The sequence below is a fragment of the Malaclemys terrapin genome, chromosome 8 (genome assembly GCF_027887155.1).
Source record: "Malaclemys terrapin pileata isolate rMalTer1 chromosome 8, rMalTer1.hap1, whole genome shotgun sequence".
Taxonomy (NCBI): Eukaryota; Metazoa; Chordata; order Testudines; family Emydidae; genus Malaclemys; species Malaclemys terrapin.
This window is the reverse complement of record NC_071512.1, coordinates 20,724,459-20,743,939: the sequence shown is the minus strand read 5'-3', so window position 1 is coordinate 20,743,939 and position 19,481 is coordinate 20,724,459. Positions and strand designations below refer to the sequence as shown.

The following is a 19,481-nucleotide window of genomic DNA, read 5'->3' as shown; positions in this document are numbered from 1 at the left end:
GTGTTTAAAAAATCAGTATAACTTTGCACTCTCTTGCCAATTCTAGTTACATTTTTTCCCCCACATGATGCATTCCAGCCTCCATCTGCTGGACAGACTCAACGCATCTTAGTTTATACTGCCCCCTAGAGGCTGAGAATATTCTGAGCAAGACCAAAACTTTTCTGCCTTTGTCTTTTTGCAGGGAGTGGGCATGATGGATTTTGGTTTTAGTTCTTTTGGTTGTAACTTGTGTTAATATTCCATTCTATAGCTGGAGGACTCTTCTTACCATAGTGAGCATTGCGCTCTCTCTCTATCCTGTCTGTACTTGTCCCATGTCCAGCAGAGCAGGAAGATGCTTTGGAACATGAGCAAGCAGGCACATGTTAAACTGCAAGGCCAGCTGAATTCTTAGGTTTTTTAAAAATCCCTGTTTGCTTAAGCTTCATCCTCCAGAAGTGCAAGCTCAGAGCTCCTGTAGTGCCAGATGTCGTTACCGCAGGAAATAACTCCACATATTTTACTTTGGCCAAAGGCCATGAAGGACAGCAGCAGAGACCCTGCCGCAGGGTGTGCAAGTTATACTGGCTAACAATGTGCAGGGCATAGTGCAAACTCTCCTGCAGGCCTTAAGCTCCCTACACATACCAATCGCATTTGGCTGCGTTTTCCCTGTCCAGCATGGAGAGTTGAAAGGCACTAAGCCTCAGGTTGATTTTCATTTGAACCACAGAAGTGCATGGTGTTTTACAAACGTACAAGACAACAGAGTCCCTCCCTGCCCATGAAGTTTCTGATGTAAAGGACTGATCCTGTAAGCCTTCAATGAGTGAATCCTTTGGCAGTTATGTGCATAGAAGGCTGACTAGATCAGGCCCTAAATGAGACAGCTACTCACTCATGACATTACAAGGGGAGGCAATGGGAAAGGAGTTGGGTGGGAATGGGCAGAGTGAGACATAAAGGTGGGGGAATACTTTCCACCTTTCTTTTTCTCTGTCAGTGAGTTGCCTTCCTTGCATTGTCTTTGGTTATTTGTGTGTATTTTAAATAAGAATCTACTTCAGGCAGAGGGCAGGACTTGGAGGTGGAGACTAGTGGTGAAAAGCAAACCAGGAGAATGAATTTGTGGAGGGACTTTAATGGGGAGAGACATGAGGCAGTCTCTGAAATATATAGGGTTAGGCAGTAAGGCAAAGGAAAGAGAGGATCTGTTTTGTCCTGTGGATGCTCGTGAAGCTGCTATGTCCAAACCCCTAGGTCAAGACTTTTAAAAGTGAGTTGTGAGTTTGGGTAACCAAACTGAGGCACTGTAAAGGGCCCTGATTTTCAGAAGGCAGATGCTCAGCACTTTCTGAAAATTGAGCTTTTTAGGGATGTTTCAACTTGGCCCTCCAGAATCATTAGTCACTTTTGAAAATCTTGGCCTGTAGGTGTGCAGAACTATACGGGACGCCCCATCAGAACAGCCTCTCTTGGGGTATTTTGGCATTTCTGCCTGGATCCAGGACAGGCAGCCGCACTGAGAAAATAACCAGATTTTTAAGTTACTTTGTTCTCTTAAGCTTTGCCCAACTTCCAAAAAGTTTGGGTTGAGGTTCAGGGTGATTCTCAGTTTATTGGAGCCAGTTCTCCTGTCCATCAAAAATCCATGCACTAGTTAGAGCCTCCCTTATTTTTTCCTGAAATGACGTCACTACCAGAGGAGACCAGGCAACTGTTTGCATCTATGGTGGTGGGAATGCTTGTGCACCTCTGGAGTGCAGGCAGGAGGTGGGGAGCAGGTTAAAAGGCCTCACCTTGCTGCACTGATCTCACCTGGCCACTCATTTTCTCCTCCTTTTCGCTCTGACTGTTTGATTCACCTTTCTCACGCTGGGGTCCAAATGATGCCCTGCTCCTGTAGCTTCTTGCAGGCCAGCAGTAGCCATGGAGCAGGTTGCTGATATGTGCTGTCATGAGCCACTGGTGACTGGGTGCACAGATTGTGTTTTGTTCCCCACATGTAGGCGGTGACTTGGCATCAGTAGATCCCATGGTCCTGGAGCAGTATGTGGTGGTGGCAGATTACCAGAAGCAGGAGAGCTCTGAGATCAGCTTGTGCGTGGGTCAGGTGGTGGATATCATTGAGAAGAATGAATCAGGTAAGGAGAGCCCGAGTGTCTGTGGACCCAGACATCTGGCCTTAAAAAAATGGTTTTGAATCCACCTCATCCCTATCAGAACAGCGTCTCCAGCACAGTGGGTGATAGCCCCAGAGTGTCGCCATGGAAATAAAAATAACTTGAGCCAGCTGGCCTCTGGACACCTCCAAGGGGTCTCCTAAGGCTGTCCTCTCATCTTGCCCACATTGGCAGTGACTGCTAGTGTTGCCATCTGAAGGCTGTCGGGGCCTGTGTGAAATGGCTGTTCCTAGTGGACCTACTCAAGGTATAGGCCAGGTTATCCACAGTGCTGAGCACCCAGCAGATTCTGTTGGACTTGTGGGTTCTCAGCACATCTGAAATTTGAGCCACTTATTTAGGAGCCCAACTGTGGATTTAAGAGCCTAGCTTTAGGCTCCTGTTTCCGGATATCTTGGCCCGTGTGTCCACATGACAAAAATCACCCCCAGAGTTGGCCCCCTTGTTGGTGACCTCAGCTGAAAAGGACAGGGGTGGAATGGAGAATGAAACGCCAGTGCAGCAAGGCACTTCAGCACAGGGGGAGCCCCACTGAAGTCAACAGAACAACCCACATGCTTCAAGTGAAGCACATACTTAATTACTTGGAAGGGACTATGTGAGTGGTTTAGGCCCAGTTTTGGGGATTTGTTTAAAAAGAGAATTCGCTTACAGATATAATAGAAATTACTTCATGGATTTAACAAAGAAATCTGAAAATAGCTTTTGCTTTGAATTTTAACATTCTGGAAACCCAAACACAAGAAGATTAATTGTATTAGCTCCTAATTTTTGAGAACCAGAAAGATGACATTGCAGCAAAAGTTAAACTAATTATCAGAGTCAAATATATATATGAATCACACACAACACAACACACTAGATTTCAGCCCTACTTTTCTGTTAGCAGATTGTACATGAGCAGCTGCTGATGTTTCCTTCAAATTTTCCTGTCCTTCACAGATTTGTTTTTACAAATAATGTTTGGTCTTTAGATTATTCCCTCAAAATAATGGCTCCTGTGTTTGATACTGGAGTGGGGTTGATTCATTTTGATTGGACACACAAGGTCACATGGTCCTGTTTGTGACCTCTGGATAGTTAGGTTTCCAGTGAGAATACTCATGTTTGAGTTCTGAATTTGCTTTCCACAGATAGTCTTTAAAAGTGGCTGTTTTCATGAATGCACAAGTGGTGGGACCCAGTGGAGTATTTTTTTTTTATTTGCAGCCAAATTCATTCATCTCTGCTAATTAGACTGGGCTTGGATAATAAACTGAGGGAAGTGCAGGAAAAAAAACAGTATAAAGAAGAAAAGTAAATTAGATGTTAAAGTCCATTCCATTTTAAGAATCTTTGCTGCTCCTAGCGACACATGGGAGGGACTGTGGTCTTTTAAAGTCCTGACCACTTTCCCTTCAAACTGTAAATCCCTGTAAGGTGGTCTGTGCTGCTCATGCAGCCGTTTGCCCTGTTGCTGTGGGTTCACCCAGGTGTAGACCCACTTTCCAGCCTGTTGCATACAGACCAGGCAAGGGGCATGGTTGAGCAGACTCCTGACTGGTTGGGGAGAACAGTTGTCAGCTGGTGGTTGTGGGTGCATGTTAAAATGGATGCCCCCAGCTAAAGGGTCTGCTGCTTATTTTCAGGCTGGTGGTTTGTGAGCACATCTGATGAGCAAGGCTGGGTCCCGGCTACGTGCCTGGAAGCTCAGGATGGTGTCCAGGATGAATTCTCAATGCAGCCCGAAGAAGGTAAGAAGCCAGTTTGAGAAGAACTGATCCACCACTCTATCCCAGTGTTCATGGGACTTCCTGGGCTGCTTAGACCTTTTCCGTTTAGCGGGATGGAGCCCAGGGCAACAAACCCACAAGTGACCTTGGATCGGGTCATTTAACAAGGCATGGCCTTAATCTCCCTATCTTCCCACCAGCAGTCAAGATGAGAACGGCAGCCAGCTGCTCTAGTGCCACTGGCAGAGGAGTTGGATGCTGATGGCTTTGAATGAGTGGCCTGCTCCTCCCCTTCTGCCGCAAAAGGAGCTGTGTGTACCACCTCCCCAAAACACCCAGTCCTGCAACCTTGGGGGGAGCCACTAGCTCTAATTTGGATCCCCTTATCTGTGTAGCTGTTCACTTGCTATTAGTAAGAACATCAGGGCCTGGGGGGGAAGAGGGGCTTGCCTCTCCTCTCCTATTTCACATGAGCTATGGCCTTCTCCTTATTAGAGGGTTGTGGTGGGGCAGGCAGGAGAAAGGAGAATACAGTGGCACATGCGGTTGGAATAACAAGAGTACAAGCTTTATTTAAGATAACTCAGAAGTGCCCCATGCTCCCATACAACACATCCTGATTTCTCTAGGAACTGGAGCTCCAAGAAATCTGGGCTTAATTTAGGTCCATAGTTAGGTTTACTTCACAGCCTGGGGAGGGGACCAGTGACCTGAAACCCAGATGAGTACAATCTGACAGCTCCATGGTGTCATCCCTGTCTTCTGCCTACGGTGAGACTATAAGGTCTGGTGCTGCCTCCTTACGTCCTCTTTTGTCCTTCTCCTGCTTCCCTGACGTGCTTCTCCCAGTCCCTTGGAGATTCTGGTCTCTGCCCAGGCATGTTGGCCGCCGTCGGACTCTTGGGGACTTGTACACCAGTGGATGGGGTCAAGGTGGACGCTATAGAGACGTTTTCCGCTGCCTTTGTTCTGTGCTTGGAGCCTTGCCTGTGTCTGTCTGCATGCGCTGCAGCCTGTGGTATTTGTACGCCTTGCATGTGGTGAACTCTGCTTGTGTCAGCCTTCTGCATTCCAGCTGTGCCTGTGTGCATTGCTGCCTCCTGCTGGCTGTATTGTCAAACCTGCTCACATCAATAATCATTCCCTTTGCTGGCTACTCCTTTAGCTCATCTGAGCCTGAAGGCTGGAGTTTCTGCGCCCTGATCTCATATGTGTGCAGAGCTTGTACACTGGGCTGTGAACCTGGATCATAGCATTTCAGTGGGGGTTAGGAGGTGAGGGCTCAGCTCAGAGCTCCTGGATGTGACAGGACATTTCTTAGCTTTGACTCAGCATGCAAAGCGGGTAGAGAGTCATATGGAAAATGAGCTTCCAGCTCTCCAGTGGGCAGTTCCGTTCCAGGGATGCAGAGGTGGGAAAAGTGACGCTGCAGCATCTCTGAGTTTTGAGTTTTTCCCCAGGTGTTCTGCATCCTATTCCAGCACCAGCTAAGTGCAAACCCTGCATGGGTTTGCCCCTCAAAAGCAGGGACAGGGTGAGAGAGATGAGGAAATAAGGGTTGATCTAATAGCATCTTGTTTGCAAAGCGGGTGTTGCTAGCGGAGTGTTTTATCCTTGCATCTCCTTCCCCATTAGAAAGAAGACCTCCATATCCCTGCCTGCAGTCGCTCAGTCCAGGAGATAGGGCACCAGATTAGGAATCTGTTCCCAACTCTGCCTCTCACTCATTGTGTGACCTTGGCCAAGTCACTTCCCCTCTCCATGCTCGAGTTCCTCCTCTGTAAAAGGGTGTGTTAGCACAGACCTACTTTTGTAAAGGGATTTGAGATCTCTGCATGAGAAGTTATTTCTATATGTGCTTTTTAATTATTGTTCCATGGTGCCCCCTGTCTGAACTATGGCTAACACAGCATCAGGGTGGCTCAGTGACTGGGTGGATGTGAGATGTGGGAAAATTTAGATTAAAGCAATGGACACCCTGAAGCACAATCCCCGGGTTGGCTGTGGGCTAAGGGAGTGGCAAGAGAGCTGGGTTTCTGAAAGGGGTCATATCAAATCCTGCTTGTCTAGAAGAATAGTGGTTGTAAAATAGGGATTCAAAGCAGCGAGGGGTGGGGTGAATCCTTGAGGCTTTAGAAATAACAGAGGACACAACCCTGAAGGAAAATGGGAACTGTTCAGAGGGCTAAGCCAACCTTGCCTGGGCCAGGTCTATCCTACCATATGGAATGCAGATTGGGACTCTATGGTCCTGCCCAGTGTGTTGCTGAACTGGTGTGCGCTTGTACATTTCAAAGCAAATCCATCGGCATTTGGAAATGTATTTTACCGACAAGCCTGTTCCAAATGAGTGTGCGCGCGTGTGTACGTGTGCACTGTTAGTGTGGCTCCTAGTCTAATGAATTTTGGTTTTCCTAAAATAATCCATTTATGATGCTGTGTTTGTGCTTAACAGAGGAGAAGTACACAGTCATTTACCCATATACCGCTAGAGACGAGGATGAAATGAACCTAGACAAAGGGGCTGTGGTAGAGGTGATCCAGAAAAACCTTGAGGGCTGGTGGAAAATCAGGTACCTTCCTCCCTCTTACTATTCTCACAGGATGCAGGTGGTGTTTATACAAAGGTTGTGGGGGGAGGGGTCTTGAGTGTGTGGGAGGCATAATCTGAACAATCTTTTTAAGGTTTTTGTCTAAGGGGGCTTCCTCCAAAATCCTAGAGGATGGCATCCTCTAGCTCAATGTATTAGGGAAACAGCCAGTAGATGGAGTGAAAGACTGGGCGTTGGTGCCTCTGGGTTCTGTTCCCAGCCCTGCCACTGACTTACTGTGTGGTCTGGAGTTTTAGGGGTTCTGGTTATCCAAGCTGTAAAATGGGTGCCATGATCATGATCCTTGCCCATCTTTCATCCCTAGATCTCAGAGCACTTCAGAAAAGTGTCAGGTAAACGCACAGTATTATTACTACTGCTAAAATGCCAAAGGCACTAACAGTAGAGCAAGCAGGAAGAGATGCCAATGTGGCAGCCTTGTTCTGCCTGATTTTTTTGGAAAAGGAAAAGAGTGGTGGTTAAGGGCACTTCTACACTGTAGAAGCTATGGTGCGTGTCAGAGGACCTTGGTATGTGATGGTCTCAGACACAGCTCTGGCTTCTCGCCTAATTTTCTCTGTCTAATGTATTTGTCCAAGTCCTTATATGACCCCAATCAACATGGTTTGCTGTTGCAGTGCAGACAGGACTGAACCTTGGTCTTACCTCATTCCCAAACCACTACAGCCCTGCTAAAGTCCCATCCCCTAGCACAGCTCAGGCACATGGTTAAAACACAGATCAGTCCCATCTTGGTGCAAGGGTAAGCTGTGTTTTAATTGTGTTGGGGGAAGCAATGACACCACGGTAGTACCTCAACAGCATAGGGGAGACCTATATCAGCCCCTTAATCTTACTGCATGCATCATTGTCATGGAAATGCCAGTGTGCTGGTGACTGTACATATGTCCTGTATGAAGGCCATCTATGCAGGCTAGATCCTCCGACTGTATTATGAGGCTTTTCTTGAAACGTTGTCATCCAGGCCAGACCTGCTGTCCTCAGCCTGTTTCACAGGCCAAACATCCCTGAGCATCCAGGGCTGAGGCTCGTTTAGTCTCGGAAGCTGGGCGGGTGTTTGCAGGCTAGCAAAGGGCATGTGCAGAGTTGGGTGGGAGACGCCTTGGTTTTCTTAACCTTGCACTGAACCTGTGGCATTGGCAGCAGCCAGGCCAAAAAAATGCACTTTGATTTCTTAAACTGGAAAAAGTTGCTGTGAAAAGCTCACGCCAATTACAAGCTCAGCAGCTGGTGCCATCTGAGCCCTATGACTTCACCCCCGGCCAGCTGGGAGAGGTCTCGTGAGCTTGATGCGAGACCCATGTGCATGGCAGAGGCACTCTGTGGATGGATGTGTTTTTTCAATCAGCGTGAGGGGGTCGTGTTCTCCACCAGACTTTGTGTGAATTTAGTGCAGGGAAAGGAGCCAGACGGACAGCCCTGCACATGGAATGCCTGTGTTTTAATCCAAAGAGCAGGTACATAATGGGCAGTAGCGGCTGTTCACTTTCCCCCGACGTTGCTCCGCCACTGTGCCTCACTCCAGATCTCAGCCATTCCTGAAGGGGAGAGAGGAGAGGAGATTTCATTGCCCACTTAGTTCCAGATCCCTATGCTGAGTCTGCCTGCAAAGGGGAGCCAGTCAGCAGTGGAGCTTTCTGTGATGTGAACACCTAGCCCCTGGAAACGGACTGAAACCAAACAAACTTGTTTCACACAGAGGCCTGTGTGGACAAGTCTTGGTTAGCACCTGCCAGCTAGCACTGTATGTCTCTGTCACTCAACACTGATTCCCTGACCCAGCCACTCCCCCGCCCAAACGTAGTTGGGCATACATATGGGTTGGCTCACTGGAGCAGGCAGAGGTCTGAGGTGTAGGGAGGTGCTGAAGTAAGGGCTTGTCTATACTTATGCGCTGGTTCAGCGGCAGGCAGTCGAACTTCTGGGTTCGATTTATCGCGTCTTGTCTGGACGCGATAAATCGAACCCAGAAGTGCTCCCCATCGACTCCGGTAATCCTGCTCGGCGCGAGGAGTACGCGGAGTCGACGGGGGAGCCTGCCTGCCGCGTCTGGACTGCGGTAAGTTCGAACTAAGGTACGTCGACTTCAGCTACGTTATTCATGTAGCTGAAGTTGCGTACCTTAGTTCGAATTGGGGGGTTAGTGTAGACCAGGACTAAGAGAGGTTGGCGCTGGCACGAGCCCCAGGTGATGAGGCTGAAGGAAGGATCCCATTGTTACAGATATCAGGGTCAAGAGGGCTGGGCTCCAGCATCCTATCTGAAGAAAGGAACTGGAGAGATGTTTACACAGAAATTGGGATCTGGCTCATCCACCCACTCGTGTGCCCTGGATCTGGATGGTGTTCCCCGGCAGCAGAACTCAACGGGCCGAGAGAAGGACGGGCCCAACAACCAAAGAGAGGGAAGGTTTGATGGCCGACCATTACCGCAGGCTGACATTCGACGCAGTAAGTGGGTAGTGGGGAGATTCTAAATGTTGGATGTTTGGTGCAGCTCCTGCAGCATGGCTGTGTTGCTGAACAGTGCAGCTGGGTGCAGAAGAGGAAGCCAGCTGCCCTTCCGAGGGCTCCTGGGTACTGGGCGCTTTGCCACTACATCTGGACATGACTGTTAAGAACGAGGCTCTTAGTGGAGATCAGGGAGACTGGCCTGGGAGCCAGTGAGGATCATTCTGTGTAGTTACCTGAGATCTTTAGATCTCTCTGATGGGGCAGAGATTGACATGGGTTCTGCTCCCCCTCCACCAAGTCTTCCCATTCTCCTTTCTCATGAATGAAGCACATCTCATCCCCCTTGGTAGCTGTGGGTGGGTGCTTCTGGATTGTCCCTGCAAGGTTAATCACCGGGTTTGAATGCAGGTTTCTATATGGGTAAGGCAAGTGCACTAACATGCCACCCAGCTTCCCCCTCCCCATGCATGCCCACTTGTGCACTGTGGCTTTTGCTTCTAGCTGGGCTCCACTGGCATCTCTGCAAAGGGCCTGGTGTACTGGAAAGGCTCTAGGTCCCTGTAGTTCCTGAACAGATAAGGCTCTGTCTGACTCAGTTTGCTTTAGGAGAAATGAGGAGCAGGAGCAGCCTAGCTGCACTCTGTGGGGAGGGAAGGGCATAAGGTTTGGATGTGAGGTTCGTTGCTGCTCTCCTCTGAAACGTGTCCTTTTGGGAACATGTCTGGACACTGGACCTCAAACCTCAATGGAATCTGGAATTGTTTCTCCACAGAGTCGCCAAAGATGAGGCAGAGGCCCCCTCCTCGCCGAGATCTCACTATAGTAAGTGTCCTCCTGGACCCAGCTGTCCACTTGCCATCACTGCCACCTCCCCAGGGGAAGAGTCCCTGTGCCAGAGACGTTTGTGTCTCCCTTGGCTCTGGATCCAGGAGAATGAAGCTTCTGGGGTAGAAGAGATGGGAGATTGCTCTCAGAAGGGAGCTCTGGTTCCTTCACGTTCCCTGATTGGGATCTCTCCATGTGCAACAGCTCTGTTGCATGCAGATGGATCTGATGCGAGGGCAGGGCCTCCCTGCAGCCATAAACACTCATCTGGTCGTATTTATTCTCAAAGCAAAACTTAATTGCTTTGTTTTTTAAGTCAAGGCGATGGTTGGATTGAATAAATTATTCGTCCCGTATGTTACAGACTGGCCACGGTTAGATTGCAAACCCGCTCCCTTTCCCTGGGGCTGGCAAGCCTACTGGACTAGTAACTGGGTCAGATGTGCCATTGAAAGCAATCTGGACAATTTTGTGTCCAGCCTGAAGAGAGGGTTAGTGTCTGTGTCTGTGAGGGTGCTCTGTGTGCCAAGTGGGTCACCTAGTGATGCTGTCTGGCAGCCTGCTTCTCTCTGGCTAGTTAGCCAGCGTGAGCCATCCATGCAAGTGTTCAAACACATCTTCCGAGAGATGAGCTGAATTATTGTTTTTTCTTGCAATAGCCACGTGGTTTGAACCTGCCTAAACCTCCTGTCCCTCCCCAAGTGGAAGAAGAATATTACACCATTGCTGACTTCCAGACCATCATCCCTGATGGCATCAGCTTCCACGCAGGAATGAAAGTGGAGGTGAGACTACATGCCATCTTCCCTCCCTCCCTCTCACTTCTCCTCCTCCGAGTCACCCATTCAGTTCACCGTGAGTGAGTCTGGGATCACCCTCTCATCAACCCCCACTGAGATTTTCCATGGGTGAGGTTCACAAAAGAACTAGATAAGTTCATGGAGGATAGGTCCATCAATAGCTATTAGCCAAGATGGGCAGAGATGGTGTCCCTGCTTCTGTTTGCTAGAAGCTGGGAGTTGACGACAGGGGATGGCTCACTTGATGATGACCTGTTCTGTTCATTCCTTCTGGGGCACCTGGCATTGGCCACTGTCGGAAGACAGGATACTGGGCTAGATGGACCTTTGATCTGACCCCAGTATGGCTGTTCTTATGCTTTTATGGTCTTATGAGGTGGATTCCAGTCCTAGCGGGCTGTGTGTCGCACCACTCCCAAATCCCGTTAGCCCTGGTGTGGGTTTCCAGACGTGGAGTCCGTTGCCGGTCATAGAGGCACTATTAGCTGCCCCGGGGAGAGGGTGAATCCTGGTTGTAGCCCCATCTGTGTGCGTGGAGGGTTGATTCTGTGCCAGGCAAAATGAGTCTCCAGTACATGGAAGGGATCCTCCACATGCTCCTAGCATTTTGGAGCCTCTGACCCTCAAATGCCCTCGGACTCGTGTGTGCGGCCCAGTGCCAGGGTGCTGTGCTCCTGCACCTGTGGCATTTGGAAGCCTCTTGACTAATAGTGGTAGGTTCCTCCTCCTTCCAGAGAGGGGGCTTTCGTTCACCTAGTCACAGGTCTGGTCTACACTTAAAAGTTTTGCCAGCGTATCTGTGTCTGTTAGGAGTGTGAAAAAATCTCACACACTCCCGCTGGCGTAGCTGTGCTGGTAGAAGCCCTAACACAAACGCTGTTATACTGGCAAAAGAATCCTGGTATAGGCTATCCTGTCAAAAGGACTCTCTTGCCAGTAGAAAAGCTGCGTCTCCACTTGCTGGTATAGCTACACTGGCAAACCCTTTCTAGTGTAGACCCAGGACAATCTAACTTACCATGCCTTCAGTGGCTGGGGGTTTCAGTGATCTGCATGTGGTAACTGTCTTGGCTGGATGGCTCAACAGTGTCACCCAGTGGCCAGTTGCATTATGTGTGTTGATTTTTTTCCCCTCTGAAGTCTTGAAAAATCTCAGACTGTCCTTGTCTCCTGTTCAGGGTCAGATAGAGCTGAAGGGTGACTCTGAACCCAGCAGAACCTCCCTCATGTGCTGGTGTGTCTGAGATGTTTTTTCTTTTGAAAAATACTGTGAATTTGGTGCTCATGAAAATGGAGAACGTAGAGAAGCCTGTATCTCCAAATGGGCATGTGGATTTAAAAACATGGGCCAGAATCAGCTAAGGCCAGGCAGAGTTCAGGCACTGAGACAGCTTCCCTCCATGCACATATGCTAGTAAACCTCTGTCTTGACCTGCAGCCCTTCTGCTATTCCAGCCCCACTGCTCTGCCAATCCACCTCTCTCCTGACCTGAAGCATCCTCTGTAGTGAGAGGAATCCAGGATTGAAATAACAAACAGCTCTGCCAATGCATCTCAGTCCTGACCCAAGGCACCCCTTGCAATTCTATCCTCACCTCTTCTCATGAAACTCCACCTGCTGGCCTCCTGCTCTTGCAGTGCCAGTCATGTCCAACGTGCGGAGGGTTCTGATGTGGCAGTAGTAAAAACTTGATTTAAATCCATTAAACTCACTTCTCCTGTTACTATATCAAGTTTTGATACCGGGCTTGTGGAGGTGACAACAGTGTTGTCTAGTACCTGGAGCACTGGACTGGGACTTGGGGAAACCTGAGTTCTGTTCCTGGCTCTGCCACTGCCCTGCTGGACGAACTTGGGCCAAGTCACTTCACCTTTCTGTGCCTCAGTTTCCCCACCTGTAAAACAAGGATAATTCCCTCTCTTATAAAGTGCTTTGAGATCTCTGGATGAAAAGCACTATCAATGAGAGGTGGCATTATTATCTTTATTATTATTATTTGTTGGCCCATTGTATCTGCTGCCTCCCTTACATGCTCATGGTCCAAAGTTTCAGAGGTGAGAGCCCCCATTTCTAGGCCGCACTTTTTTTGCCCTTTGATTCATAGGCAGCTATTGTGCAGAGAGGCCTGGTTATGTATTTCTAAGATGTGATGGTCGTGTTTCTTCTTCCAGGTGATCGAGAAGAACCTGAGTGGCTGGTGGTACATTCAGATTGAGGAGAAGGAAGGCTGGGCCCCAGCTACCTTTATTGATAAATACAAGAAAACGAGCAATGCTTCTAGACCTAACTTTCTAGCACCGTTGCCTAATGAGATGGCCCAGCTCCAGCTTGGCGAGGCCACTGCAGAGAGCAACACCAACGAAGAAGCCACTGGGCCATCTAGGCCTCTGCCTGAAGCTCCACCTAATGGTATAGATTGTGGAATGAAATGGGCCAAAGACTGGAAGGGGAAGGAGGCTCTCAAGAGTGCCCCCTTGGAGAGCAGCGATGTAGCCGCTGGGTATGAGGAGATCTCTGATCCAGATACAGAGGAGAAGCCCAGCCTCCCACCCAGGAAGGAGTCGATCATTAAATCCGAAGGTGAGTTAACGGAGAGGCAAAGGCCTCCACCCAAGCCCCCAGGCATGATTTTGCCAATGATCCCTCCAAAGCAGACAGCCGCCCCGAGGGACAGCAAGAAGCCAGAGCTGAAAACAGAAAAGGGCAAACTGTTCCAGCTGAAAAACGAAATGGGCCTGGAGTGCGGGCACAAGGTGTCAGCCAAAGAAGTGAAGAAACCGAACCTTCGACCCACTGTCAAGCCAGCCAAGCCAAAAGCTGAGCCCCCAGAAGACAAGTCTGAGCCAATGACCCAGAATCCCTTCTTGAAATCAAAACCTCAGGTCAGGCCGAAACCAACTGCAGCCCCCAGGACAGACCCACCTCAGGCAGATGATAAACTGGACATTGGCAATCTGAGAAGCAAGCTCAGACCTGCAAAGTCCCAAGAGAAACCCTCTGAGCAGGACCCCATGCCCACTGAAAATGTCTTCAATAACAATGCGCTCCCAGCAGAGGTTTCTGGCAGGCCTCAGGAGCGACCGAGCGTGGAGAACAGACCCCCAACCAAACAGGACAGCCAGATCCCAAAGGAGGCTCCACCCAGAGCTCCCTTCAGCCTGCCAAAGATGGCTGACAGTGAGCCCAAGAACAGCTCCCCGACTCCCAGAGAGCCACCGCTTCAGCGGCCAGTGGTGCCACCCAGGAGACCTCCTCCTCCAAAGAAAGTGGTATCCTCCTCCTCTGGTCCCACTTCAGAGCTGAAAGTCCCACAGAGGGAAGTGCCTGAAATCAGAGCTGCCTCAGTGCCTGGCCGGCCCATGCTGGTTCCACCAAAGGCCAAACCATTCCTGCCTGCTGTGTGCCAAGATGAAGCCAAAGGGAAAAGCAGCTTAGGCCCAAAGGTAACGCCCAAGCAGGTGGAGAGAGGGGAAGCCAGGGAGAGGACAGCTGCCCCCTTCACCAACCCAGATATCTCCAAAGAAGCCCTCTATGTGGCTGTGGCAGATTTCGAAGGAGACGAAGAGACCAGCAGCTTTAAAGAAGGGACCTTATTTGAAGTTCGTGAGAAGAACAGCAGCGGCTGGTGGTTTTGCAAGGTCCTAACTGGAGGACCTTGTTGGGAGGGCTGGATTCCCTCCAATTATCTAAGGAAGAAGCCATAGTCTGCCCTCAGTTTGCACAGTTGAAGGTTCTTGTTCTTTCACCCGAGTATTTAATTAGCTTATTAATTTATAGTTTTCCATAATGCTGGCTTAAAAATATGTGGGATACTGTACATTCCAATTTGTGCCATTCCTGAGGCAGAATTCAAGAAGCAGGCTTGACATAACGCAGCTAGGCCTTCATTCCTGCTCTGCCTGCTCCCCCCTTCATAGGAAATACTTTCCTCCTTTGTCCATCTATGGCAGCCCAGCCCCTGTAGATGGACATGTGAAGTTGTTTCTCAACAAGCTTCTTGGTGTATGTTGGCAAAGGCAGTTCCCTCCCCAACCTAGAAAAATTATTGGTGCCCACTAGGCTTTTTGACGAGACAATAGGGAAACCGGGGGAAATTCAGCCACGATCTAAGTAAAGAAATGAAGCCAGCCCCACTCACCAAATGGAATCTGGAATAACAAAAGGAGTTGCTTTTCCCGGTGGCTCAGGGTCACTGTTAAATGTCTGATACTGTATTGCCAAGTCCGGCCATACACAGGAAGGACAGGAAACCATGGGGACAAGGAGAAACAATACTGCAAAATCAAGTCCATATAGCTGTGTGTGCATTGACATGATCACTCATGGCCATGTGTCGCAGTCTAGTTAAGTTTGTGCCTTGCTTGCTTGTACCATCAAACACAGTCCTTTTACCTCTTGTTGTTTCCTCTACAATGGTGGGTGTTAATTTAAATATCATTTAATTTTTAAAAAAAGATAAACTAATGGAATGGAGGATCCTCTGTGCTGGGCCAGGGCCCTGCTCAGACTTGTGGCTGATGGTGATTCAGGCAAGCTCTGTCAGATTTCATTTCAGTGGCTGGAGAGAACTATATGCAGCATGGTTCACAGCAGGCTTGGCAAAGAGAACTTGGATGATCGTGGGAGAGAAGGGTGCTGGGAGAATGCTTGCACCCCTCTTCCCAGCACAGACTGCAGCTCTGCATTTCATACTGGACTGCCCAGGGAAATGGTTCCCTTGACCCCTGTTCCCATGGTGCCCCCGGGCTGTCAGGCAGTAGCTAGAAGGTGGCTGTACTATAATGGGTGCTAGTATCATCTAGTACAATCCATAGTGTGGGCTTGGTCCCTGGAGATGAAAAAGGATGGGGAGCATGTGTGATTTTTCTGGTACTCAGGTGTTTCTGTTTCTCTTAGGCTTGGCTCTCCCTTGTTTTGCTTTCCTTTGGGGTGGGAGAATATAGTGCCTTTTGTTGATACCTTGTTTCCCTTTAAAGAGTTCTCATCCCCTAACCATGCTGGGCTTGTTAAACTCTCTCTGAAATGGCTTATCTGCCTGTTTCTTCATCTATCTTTCAAGCTGTTCTCGAGGTCCTTCCACTGTGTCCTCCATGTCTGTGCATATGTCGGTGTGCTTGGAGGTTTCACTTAAAATAAAGTATGTTTCAACATATTCACCCTCCTGCCTGCCTACACTAACCCCACTTGCTTGCAGTGTTGCTGATTCCAGGAGGAAAGTAGATTTCGTCTGACTGGCTGTCATTCCCTCACATCCCTTTCTTTCCTTTTGTATTCAACTCGCTGTGGATTCAGCGCAGTGCCTTCTCTATCCTAGAAGAGCTTTAAACCCCATTTTTGAGGATTACCACTTGCCATGTCAGAACTCCTTCCCACCTGCCACATGCTAACTGTAGCAGTAAGCACTACAGAGGTGCCTCCACAGATACAGTTTCCATTGTTGGAACCTGTGCAGAATTCCATCTAAAGCAAAGTCCAACAGAATCAGATACTGGCAACCTTATTGATGCAGCATGACAAGTCACATCAGGGAATTTTGTCCCCATGCACACAGTCCTATCCCCTGGACAACTATTCGATTAACTCCATTCCTATTCATCAAGTCTTTATCACAAAGGTATACTTAGGATTATCAGTCTTAGTTTATAGAGCACAAACGTAATGAGAACCGTACTGTACCTGTCTATTTCTCTCTTTCCATCCCCCTCGCTCTTTTTTCCCTTTGTCTAGAGCTTTATAAGATTGGAGCTTGTGGGTCATGGGGTAACTAATAATCTCACTGTTTTTGGTGACCCATGGTAAATACTTTATAGTAGGATCCAACAATGCAAGGTGACTCATGTAGTATTGGTGATGTGGTTATATGCCCGCAGCAGAATCGGGTAGCAATGTAACCCTACAACGTTGCTGCATTGCATCCCTTTGCTTAGTTAAAACTCCTCCTTTGCGTAAATATGGACATGGCTGATTATGGGTTAAGAGTGGGCTGGGCAGCAGTAAAACTTTGTTCATGTCTTCTTTGAGTTGTGACGGTACTAGACACAATTGTGTCCCTTTTCTTTCACTAGTCTTGGGCTGCTTCTATGCTGTCAGTTCGCATACACATACTCACACTAGCTTGATGAGAGCTAGCGCAAGTACAGACAGCAGTGTGCCCGTGGTAGCATGGCCAGCGGCATGGCTTAGCCATGCTGAATACATACCTATAGGGTGCAGGTGGGTTTGTACTTGAACCAGCAAATATAGAAACTGTGCGTGCTTCCCCTATGGTATTTCATCTCTCTATGTCACGCTTAGACTTCATCGATCTTTGTTCCCTTTCAGTGAGACAATGTCATTTCTGTTGCTTTTGTGCCAAATTAGGGCTATTTTCCCCCAGACTAAATGCTGAGACTGTGAGTGTTAATGAATGCTTCATGCTGTAGGACTCTTAATACATTGAGCCAACGACAGTGATAATTACAGGATTGATCTGTGGTTGCTGCACAGGCGTCACATAGCTATGGGTTAGTTACCGTCACCCGCTGTATAAGTGGAGGTAACACTTCAAAGGACCACAAGCCCTATAAACTAGCTGGCTTAGAGAACACAAATAATCATCTAATGCCCCTGCCACTTCCTAGTCTTTCCCAGACCAGGTATTGCACCACCCTGCCCTGGCCATATTTGAAATCAGAAAGGGTCTCAGGCTGGCAAAGAGGATCCCAGTGTGGAAGAGACTGAGAACTTTACCACATAACACTCTCCCTTTTATCTGGGATCTACAAGAAAACTCTTCAGACCCAGATAGTATGGTTGAGTGCTCAGAGCAGGGGGGACAACCTTCTGGTTCTCTCCCTGTCTGTGCTACTGAAGCTCTGTCACCACAGGCAGGGCATGTCACCTCTGTGCCTTGTTTACCTGTCTGTAAAATGGGAATAATTCTACTGACCTACCTTGCTGGGGGATTGGGAAGCTCATTTAGCCAATGCTTGCAAAACACTTTGAGAACCTAAGCCAGAAGGCACTAGAGAAGGGCAGAGTTTCATTTTAAATATGATTCCCTGGTACCTTAGCATTAAACTCGCCCATTGTTACAAAGTACCTGCCTTCCATGGAAACCCCTCACCATGCAGCTCAGCGATTAGCATTTGCTGTGCGGGTGAACAATACCGTATTTTCTGTATAACAAACCCGGCTTTGCGGCTCTTCAGCTCGGTGTATCGCAGGCAGGCTGGAGGCCTCAACTGCAAACTATGGAAGACTGTTTGTTTGTCTCCTTATACTATGTAAACACGTATAAATCTCTACATTACTGTGGGTGGGCGGGGGTGCCTGAGGAAGGTAGATATGGCCTATGTAAATGCCATATCTATACTTTCACCATTAGGCTTGTTTGGTATTGGAGGGTGGGGAAGGGGGGAATTTTTTGCTTTGTTTTTTAAATAAAAAACCTGCTTGACTGGTTTCAAGCAGAATTGTGACCATATCTGTGGTTGGTGTGTGTTTGTGCTGCTAAGGAGCTGGCTGACCTGGAAGCTGAGTCTCTGTGGTGCTGGGCTACCGGACTAGGGGGCTGCAATGTAGTGTTATTTTGGAAAGTATGTTGCATCCACTTTAGAGCATGACAGCAAATCCACACGGTACCGGGCCCTTCTGTTTGTTGCCTGTTCTCATTGGGGAGCGAAAGGGATTTCTCTCCTCCATCAAGGTTTTTACACAATGTCAGCGCAGCTTTTTCATTTATCACTTTCTTTGCCCCTTTGTGTCCATCACAATAGCCGGTGACCCACATTTCAGTCTGTACTTCTTAGCTGGGAGCAGAGGAGCTGCTCTTCAAAGACCTCCTGGGAAGATCTTTTTATGATGACTGTCAACCCCATCCAAAGAGCCGCTGATCAACTCTGCTGAACAGACTGTAAAAATGGCCATACTGAGTCAGACCAATGGTCCATCTAGCCTGTATCCTGTCTTCCAGCAGTGGCCAGTGCCAGATGCTTCAGAGGGAATGAACAGAACAGGGCAATTATTGCGTGATCCATCCCCTGTTGTACAGTCCCAGCTTCTGGCAGTTAGAGGTTTAGGGACAGCTGGAGCATGGGGTAGCATCCCTGGCCATCTGCTCATAGCCAGTGGTGGATCTATCCTCCATGATAAGTCCAGCAGTCAACATCCTGGGACAGAGAATGGGAGTGGAATGGAGTTTAGATGCAAAATGAAGCTTTTTAAACTAGTTGGTTTTCTGGGGGCAGCACTATGGAAAGAGTGAGATGTAAGCAAGAAAATGATGCATAGTCCATTATTACTTGTAGTGTGCTAGCATTTAGGAGCCCTGGTTATGGACCAAGAACCCATTGTGCTGTTTGCTGTACAAAGAAAACAAAAACACAGCACCTGCCTCAAAGAGCGTACCATCAAAGTATCAGACAAGAGACAACAGGTGCATACAACACACAGGCACATTCTTGGCCCTGTTCTGGGTTGGCCTCCAGTAGAGATGGATGAAATGCCCACTTGGCCTTTCTCCTGGTGGTCAGAGCTCATCGTGTACAGTAAACACTGGAGGATCGTGACAGCGTAGGAAGGAGCAGCTCTCTGTCCATTAATGCTTCTACTGCAGCTAATAGCAACAGAGGAAAAGATACACAGATATGGAAAGGTAAAGAGAAGGAGCAGCAAACACCAGGGAGGAGCAGTAAGTCTGAATTTCTTATTGCTTCATATAAAGCTTAATATGATGCTGTATAGGTAGCATAGTATGGGGTGAGATGGTGTAAACAAGTTTGTCTCATAACGAGTTCACCCAAGGGAGCGTGGCTCTGAGCCAGCCCTGAGTATTTATAATTGAAATTACACAGGGGCACTTTATTTAAAGGCTCAGACATAGGCTGAGTGTATTTATTCACGGAGAGAGCTTCATGGGGCGGTGTGATCTGC

General features: G+C 48.5%; 1 protein-coding gene across 2 annotated transcripts in view; it reads left to right on the top strand.

Moving 5' to 3' along the window:
* The window catches only part of SH3PXD2B (SH3 and PX domains 2B), a 127,793-nt gene extending 109,762 nt beyond the window's left edge, over positions 1-18,031 (top strand). For both annotated transcript variants that reach the window (XM_054038117.1, XM_054038115.1), the window contains 7 exons: positions 1,992-2,126; positions 3,794-3,898; positions 6,333-6,450; positions 8,713-8,939; positions 9,715-9,764; positions 10,427-10,552; positions 12,740-18,031. In XM_054038117.1, coding sequence (XP_053894092.1) covers positions 1,992-2,126; positions 3,794-3,898; positions 6,333-6,450; positions 8,713-8,939; positions 9,715-9,764; positions 10,427-10,552; positions 12,740-14,272 — 2,294 coding nt within the window. In that variant the 3' untranslated portion in view covers positions 14,273-18,031. The remainder of the gene's footprint in view (positions 1-1,991; positions 2,127-3,793; positions 3,899-6,332; positions 6,451-8,712; positions 8,940-9,714; positions 9,765-10,426; positions 10,553-12,739) is intronic.
* The last annotated feature ends 1,450 nt before the right edge of the window (positions 18,032-19,481 follow it).